Source organism: Eimeria maxima, genomic scaffold (genome assembly GCF_000499605.1).
Source record: "Eimeria maxima Weybridge genomic scaffold, Emw_scaff708, whole genome shotgun sequence".
Lineage (NCBI taxonomy): Eukaryota > Apicomplexa > Conoidasida > Eucoccidiorida > Eimeriidae > Eimeria > Eimeria maxima.
In genome coordinates, this window is record NW_013566705.1 from 9757 (window position 1) to 18180 (window position 8424).

Consider the following 8424-nt stretch of genomic DNA (forward strand, 5'->3'; position numbering starts at 1 on the left):
GATGAAACACTACCTGCCGCGGTGAAAGCGCAGTGGCGGTTGCTGCAGATCGGTGTGTGACAAGTGACACTAGTGAGACAGTTGCCACAATCCCATGTCTGCACAGCTTGTTATATAAAACCTATATTAAGAACTAATGCATTCTGCGCTTACTGGTTCTACGTTTGAAAGAGCTTCTTGTTCCTCCCCGTTAACGGTGGAGTTTGACCCAGCGCGGGGGCACAGCGTGACGAGGCCAAATGCCACTTGGGCCTCACGAGCCCCGTCTTTGCTACTATACCCATGTGCCTCTACTTGTCTGCATACATATGCGGTGAACGCTGCAATTTCCCGCTTCAGGAAACTGTGTTCAATCCACCTCCGGGAAATGGCCGATTGTATGGGCATGACTCTGCGAACTTCCGACGTGTTTCCGTGACGCCGCCATTGTTGCGAATGCCCTGTGAGCCTTTGGCCCCATGCGGCTCTTCCATTTCAGCTTAGGAAGCAGGATGGTAACTCCGGGGGAAAGACGCTGGGAGGCAGAGATGATCACTTCAACTGGACTCAGCGTCATACATGTTGTTGTAACCCAACTCTGCAACTGCAACGAACTGCAAGCGTTATCCCACAAACGTATAACGAGGTAGAAGGTTTGGGGAGTTATCCATGCAAAAAGAGCAGCCGTGTCTGACGTGAAAGCAGGAGCTATGAGTGCACCGCTGCCTCTCGCAGACGGGATTGACAACAGTTGAACATGGGATAAGCATACTACGGGCAGGTAAGCCGCAATACGCCATTAAATAAAAGCGGCGTATTTGACTATGCGCTGCTCAGTAACTTCAACGAGGAGGCAGCGTCGGTCCCTAGGGTCCCCCCCTGACAGTGGAGGGTTAGCGTACAGCCCTGGCAAGTACACCGTATACAATGGCATAAACCTGGAGAACCGCACAAAGAGCGGGGAGCGTGTGAATTTTTTAATGTCAAGGTGCACGCAGATTGAGAGATAGTGGCTATGAGAACCCATTCATCGTGATACAGTACGCTCGCGCTTCTCCCATAAGCTCCCTTCGGGGCTAGAAGATAGGCGTAGCAGTAATGGGTTAAGCAACTAGCACAAGGCAAAACCAAGTGAATGTGAATTAGTAGAGCACATAGAAAGCCCGGAATGAAACCTTCCACTCGGCTTCTGTACCCAATAAGTTTAGATTCCGAATGTGCACAGCATGCATGGCTCATACTATTCAGTAGTGTGGGTTGACATTGCACATTTTATATGCTCAAGACCAATGCCGGACGAGGCAGACTTCAGAACAAGACAACACAACGCAGTGACGGAACGGAATGCTTAGTGTGCATAGCAGATGCCACGAATTAGTTTGATGGGTGCGTGGCCCCTGCACGTGCAAGAATGCAAATGCCAACGGAAGCGCCAAATTAGTGAATGAACGGGCAGCTCAATACCGCACTCGAAGATGCTCACCTATCAACGAACCCGTCGACTTCGCCGGCAGTCATACCTGATCCTGTCTGTTTTCGCGTATCTCTGCGGCAACGCCAGCAAGTAAGACAAAAGCCTGTGCCTGTTTTTTGGAGCTACCTGAACACTAGCGAGAGCTAGCAGTATTGCAGTGCTTCGTAGGATTTCACAGTGGGCCGGCATTCGAGATGCTTACTCTTCCTGTTGCCGTCTCCATTTGTAGACCCACTGTGGCGTTTCCACCTAGCGATGAAATGAAACAGGTTACAGGAAGACGGTCCTTGAGTCGACGTCACGTTACTGTGAGTATGCCGATTTGGAAGTTTCGGAGGCTTTTGTTGCGAAGGACGGCAACGTGCTATTACTGCACCTGTTGCAGCTGCTATTGCTGTTGCTTACTTTGACGACGAGCCAAAGGTCGATGTACGCATAGAGAGGCTCGTAGTCCTTAAGCGATCTGCGGTGTCTCATGCAAAACACACGGGAGTTCAAAATAGTCGCATTTCACGCGTTTTCTAACGTACTCATCGGCTTTTGATGCATATCCCTTAGGAGACCTCCCTAACCATTAGGCCTGACAGTTAGCAGCAAAAGGAAGTGAGCAACTAGCAACTGCAGCTGCTTCAGGGCTAGTAGGTGCAGCATCCACAAAATGCCAGCATCTGACGAACTCGTTAACTTGATGTAGTTCTGCGCGTTGCGGTTCAGAAAAATTCCACCCTGTGAGCACCTTAGGATCCACATGACGAAATCCTGCAGGACCAAGGGAGAAATACAACTGAATATCTTACAGCCTCCCTATCCAGATGCTCCACCGTGTACTAGCATATTCTACAGAGGGAGACAAATCTACGTGATTATGGAAGAGCGCTCACATTACAAGGAGTTGCGACTGCACTTGACCACGTGAGACAAAAACGCAAAATACACACGTACAACAGTATACTCCTACCGACTGCGTACGTTTCGTTAAGATACATGGTAATATTTGAGCTACGAACAGCACCTGTAAGACTTGTACTTCGACTCTTCTAAGGAGAAAAAGCAAAATGAGCTAGGAATAAAGCGGGAAGTACTCTGCAAGCCTGCCTACTGTGGAGCATCAGTACTTGTGGTGACAGCAGAGGCAGCAGTAGCAGCGTAACTCTTACCAAGCATCCATCCTTCCAAAAGAAACACGTCGATGTCCGTTGCATCCAGCAGAACTGCTTCATTGGATCTATCCCCCCTTCCATTCATTTGGCTCTTATCGTACTTGGGTAACATGATATTCCTGCAGAGATTTCATGACAATCGCAACTCATAAACCTCAGCGACAACAACTACGGCCAGCCTCATCAACCATACTCCACAGACGGCACAACAACAACGAATATACAATGCCTTATTCCTTCTCCAGTAGGTGTGTATTTTCTACAAAAGCATACGGCTTTCTTTGCTTGATGCTCTCCAACACGCTGCGGCAAAGGTTTATGTCATGTGTGCCAGGAGGGCCCCGGCGAGGAAGAAGCTTTTGCCCAGAGCAGTTTTCACCCAAGAAAACTACAGGGGATAGAAATTTTGTGGGCAAGTAAAAATCATCCATAGAGGACGCCGCAGCCTTAATGCCCAAGGCGCCAAGACCAGCCTAAGGCCACAAACAATAATGACAGCGATGACGCTGCCAAAACGAAGCCTGCGCTGCACGCAAAGGAGTACGAGCTCCTTTTCTTGGCTCTAATGCAGCATTGTGGGAGTTGTGGCATATTTGATGGAAGGGGTACAGGGAAAAGCAGTATCACGGGAAGCAGACGGGGCAGGATGCGGGGAAACATATCGAAGCACTTGGAAGGGACCCTCTGCCTGCTGTACCCAAGGGGCTATTGTGGGTGACAAGGGCCAATTGAATTCATCTCACTAGAAGGGAAGCACAGAGTGTCGTCTTGCCACATCCTTGTGGTCCTGTTATCCCGACAATGATAGGCAACCGTCCACTGACTGGTGGGTCAGCTTGGCAAACGGAACGAAGGAGCATTTACAGACGAAGTAGCACAGAATATTAACATGGGAGAAAATGAACAAGCGCACGCAAGTACAATGGAAAGACAGCCTGGAATTCCAAATCCTTATATGCATGTACCTTAGAGTGGTGTACAAAATACTAGGCGGGCCCACTGTTTTCCACTGCTGACCAGTTGGGGTGAGCTCCAAGAATGTGGCCCCGCTTACCATTCCATTGGGACTTTCGTTTGACAGCTTCCAACGCAATCCAGCGGGTAAGGGGCCAATCACCGTTTGCTGCTTATTCAACACAAAAAGCCAAAATCACGGCAAATGCTGTGCTACAGACGCGGTCGCGGTCAATTACACACTTCTCTACGCAAGAGCATGAGCTCCGCGCTAAAGAAGATACGGCAAGAGTACATCTGTGCTCCACGTAAGCTGGTAGGAATAACAACCCATGGAGAATAACATGGATGCAGGTATGCATGGTTCAGCACAAGGCCGTAAGCGAGGCGTTAATTGTTTCTGCCGCCGTCCGATGTACCAGCTGCGAAAGCTGCCGTGCCAGCTGCATGGGGATATCGGTCGCGGGCTCTTGAGCAGGCGCCAATGACGGCTACCCGATCTGGTTCAGCAGCCTCTCCTAGGAGCTTCTCAAGAACGCCAGTTCTGTCCGTAATGGAAGAAAAAGGGGCGAGCAGCACACAAACAAGCTGGTTGCAAGAGAAGGGGGAGACGGGGAGATCCAGTGTAAAATAATTCGGCAAAGCATACACGTATTGTTACTAATATGGGACGGGGGAGGGATAGCTAGTCAACAGATTCTTCTAGGAAGAAAGCTGGCTTCACTTGCGTCTACCGCGCGTACGCACTGCCTCTCCATCTCCTTTGCCTTCGATCGCCGGAACGTAAGGTGTAGATAGCCCTTATACACGAAGGTAGACTTTTATATTCTCAGGAATTCGGGTTGGAATTTGGAGGTGATGGGTTTTTCTGCACCGGAATGAAAAACCCCAGCCAGCAGACATGCGCTCTATGGCGAAGCAGGGGTTCTAGAGGGAGTGTTGCTAACTTCATGGAAACTGCTACGCGATTCAATGCAAGAAAATGTAAACCACAACTAAAATAGCACACCAAACTGCAGGACGCAGTGGGAGCCAACTGGAGCCGACGAACCGGCATGGTACGGCGCAGTTGGCGGCAGCTTCCAACCAAGGAGCAACAGCTCTGCAAGAACTACCATTGCAGATGTGTAAATAACACTATAGATAAATATCCAAAAGAATGTTTTAACCTTCTTAACGGAAAAAGTCATTTACGGCAGGCATATTCGGCCGCCCGCCACCCTCCAAACCGCGTCCATCCGTGAACCACCGGACAACGAATTCTCCTCACTTGCGCTTCCTTAGTGAAACACCGTGAACTACCTAGGCGAAGAGCTAACCTAAGTGAGTAACTAAACTGCGGGTTTAAATGTGCCTGGAATCGAATCCAACAACTCGACCGCCCCTGCCACCGTCACCCCTCCCCAATACCCCCCGAACTTAGCTACCTCCGTTGCACCTGATGCCTACACTAAAGCATAATCAACACTAAACAGCTGGTAAACGACTCGGCGTGTCAATACAGACACCACTTCACTACACGGCCATATAGCTACGCGTCATCACTTCGGCGACTGAACATCCCTCCAAAGGTCCTTAGACTTCTCAGGATGCGTACGCACAAAAACTGCTCACAATATATCGCTTCAAGCCTTATGTCGTTGCAAATGCCACAGCGTTTGGCTGTCGCTGTCATCGCGGCAGCCGCTCGTGCAGTGAAATATTCGCACTAGTTGCAGGTCTACGGGTGAAGCGCTGCTTGGGCTGACGCGGAATTCAGCATTCCACAGGAAGGTGGATATCCTTGGCCAACGGGAAGGTGTCTGACAACGGCCCCTTCTTCGCCAGCCATTTTGCGCAGACGCCATCGGACACGATGCGGCCCTCTGCCTGCCACTTCTTGTATTCTTCCCGGGTGAAGGGAGTGAAACCCCATTTGTTCGATGTGAATACTTTTTGGCGTCCTGGGAATTTGAAGGCAGCGCGGCGAAGGGCCAGCGTAGCAATGTTGACCGTCGACTCCTACAAATGGACAATGAAAGACAGCAATCGGAATTACTAAAATAGCATGCCATATGTCAGTTTTTAAAATAAATCACATGGCAATAAACACCATCATTAGCCGCAACAGGGTAAGGTCTGCTGCTGATGCGCCGCTGTGCGCACCGTGAACTGGAGTGCTTGCCACTACAAACAGCCCTATATCACTACACCGAGCTGGAAAACCAGGCTGGGAACGCCGCGGTGTGACCCTGCCTACCTTGGTCCTAATGGACATGAGGATCTGGCCAATATTGACACGAGCCACCAAACCCGTGGGCTTCCCAAAAGCCCCTCTCATACCTGTCTGCAACCTATCAGCCCCTAAGTAACAAATTCACACATAAACCGGTGCACACAAGAACACTGTCGAACTACTTCAGTCGCGGAAGAATGGTAACCATGCAGTGCGGAAGCATCAGGAGGAGCAGCCGGTGAGCAGCAGCCAGTCGCAAAACGCAAATACGGCCGGTCATGCAACCTCGTTGTGGTAAGCGCATACCTGCACACGAAAGCATCTTGTTGATGCGGAGAACATGGAAAGGATGAACCCGCATACGCAAATGGAAGTTGTCCTTGCCGCAGTGCTTAATCATGTACTGAAGGACAACAAACCGGAAAGTCACCGCACACTCCAAAGTGAAATCCAAACCGTTCGAGTTACAGCAAGCAACACGGGCCTGCAACTGAAAACGTTATTATTTCTCGGTAAGAACATCACCAACAGGCTTGCCACCTATGATTCCACCTCAATTTCAACACTTACGCAGGGGTGGAAAATAGCGTATTATCACATAAGCATACGTGCAAAAGCAAAGAAACCGATGAACACAAGCACACCTGAAGATTCACATTCGATTGTCTACCCCAAAAAGAAAAATCATGCAAGTACGGAACTTGCAAAACAGAGAATGCATCACTGCATGCAAATAAAGCTGTTGGTTGGTGTACTTGCCTTGTTGGCGCAGACGCGGGCGGCCTCAAGGGCCTCTGATGATATTTGCTCGTATTCATCGGAGACCAAATGGACTACAGCTGGGAACTCATCTACGTCTGCCTTCTTGCGGCCCACGTCATAAATGCGCAGCTTGGCATCCGGCACACCCCTACAGAAGCGGGATTTGGGGTAGGGTTTGTTCTTGCAGTAGCGGTAGCAGCGAGCTGGACGACGCCCCATTGTGAATGTTCTAAAGTAGAAAGCAAAACAAAACCAAGAAGCAGCTGCCGACCACAAGGTGAAGAGGAAACCGCAGATGGAAACAGTGCGCGTGTGGGGGGGGGGATGGGGTTACTACGGGCACCCTTGGCAGACAATGCAGCTGCTTTAGATATTTGCAGCTGCAAACTCTTCTTTAACCACCTTCTGCCTTCAACAAAAGTATGTCTGCATTTCACCCGCGCGCATCACCCCTCCTTCACAGCAGCAGCCGCTACCGCTGCGCTTGGGGCTACCACAAGCGTGATTGCAGCTCTGGCTGTGGGGCGTTTTTCTAGAAGCTTCTATGGGTAAAAACTTGCCCTTTCCGTTGTGTAGAAAAATAGAGTATTTAAAGAGCTTACCGGCATTTTGAAAGCAGGGAAAGAATGCATACTTATACAGTAGATTACTGTTCCCAGCCTGGTGCGGGGGCCGGCCGGGGAAGCTCCATGCAGTCTCATTGCACTACTCAGCAGTAACACCATCTACCGCGTTTGTGTTTGGCCTGGTTTTAAAAAGTAACAGAAAATTGAGGGGGCGCTTGAGAGCCTATTAATTCCTCGCACAGTGGAGGGGAGACCCGGATTACTTCAGGGCTTTATGATAGGATTTCGTCCTTTGTGGAAGTCGGGTTCTCCGTCTGATCGGATTGCTAATGTGATCTACCGTGAAGCCCCAATACTTAGAAGTAAAGTTCTCTAAACGCAGCTGAACAGCTTGCCCAGTTTTCTGACATGATGAGCTGGGCGGCTCAGGCGACGGGAGCTCTTGGGAACGAGGTGTCACGCATTGCAACGCAACTAGGACGGACGACTGTTTCTTTTGGCTGGTACATGCTGTGTAAACATTTGTTGGGGACCGTGGTTGGGTACATTTTATCCACTGCGTTAGTGTATCGTTCACCCCTTTCAGCGCATCTAGTTCACAGCCTGTAGGGCCTAGCAGTATACTCGTGACGATGATAGGCGCAAATCTGGTTTTCGCACCCACATTTGCAATCGTGAGCACAACGCTGTGCTGTGGAGGTCAGTGAGTGCTCCTGATGAACTACGGCGACACGAAACATGGATGTCGTTCAGCTGGAATGCACAACACCGATAGTGTGCTCTGCCAATGCCAAGCGAGCAGTGGCCATCAACCCACCCTGTGACTGCCTTGTTCAGTACTTCCGCTACGTGGGCGAGGATGCTGGCCACAACAAGAATGAATTTGCAGTAGTAAGATAGGAGACCTCGGAACTTTTGGACGTCTACTGTGGACTTGTACTCGATTAAACCATAAAATTGTTTGCGTTTGTATGCAAATAATTATTGACCGATGCCAGTGAACCAACATTTGGGTTGATGCTCTCTCAGTTAGCAAAAACTTCGATAAAGCACCGTTGTTTGTTTGCTTGAAAATGCTCTCCCCGATCTGTCAAGGTTAAAACACTCTGTTTACCTCACGCTGCTTTCTCTTCAAGGTTCAAACTTGCCAAACCTGATCGTCAGTCCTTGCAACACCTGACGGAGGGTCCTCAAGGATACGAACATGAAAGAACTATTTGGTGTTTTTGCGGACTAGCGTACTATGGCTTAACGTAGCAAATATATACCATAAGCGAAAACGTTGGTGAATACCCTGATATATATATATATATA

At 49.6% G+C, this 8424-nt stretch overlaps 2 protein-coding genes across 2 annotated transcripts; both read right to left on the minus strand.

Annotated features, from left to right (window-relative positions):
* Positions 1-1756: 1756 nt before the first annotated feature.
* EMWEY_00041500 (glycerate kinase, putative) lies at positions 1757-3473 on the minus strand (the record flags this gene model as incomplete). Its single annotated transcript, XM_013482675.1, has 5 exons — positions 1757-1916; positions 2179-2212; positions 2611-2732; positions 2887-3086; positions 3357-3473. The coding sequence occupies 5 exons, from the start codon at positions 3471-3473 to the stop codon at positions 1757-1759; spliced, it is 633 nt and encodes a 210-aa protein (XP_013338129.1).
* A 1849-nt stretch (positions 3474-5322) lies between these two features.
* EMWEY_00041510 (60S ribosomal protein L10, putative) lies at positions 5323-6763 on the minus strand (the record flags this gene model as incomplete). The annotated part of the gene is made up of 4 exons (XM_013482676.1): positions 5323-5568; positions 5807-5910; positions 6089-6185; positions 6557-6763. 4 exons carry the CDS (start codon positions 6761-6763, stop codon positions 5323-5325), a joined length of 654 nt encoding a protein of 217 aa, XP_013338130.1.
* Positions 6764-8424: the final 1661 nt, after the last annotated feature.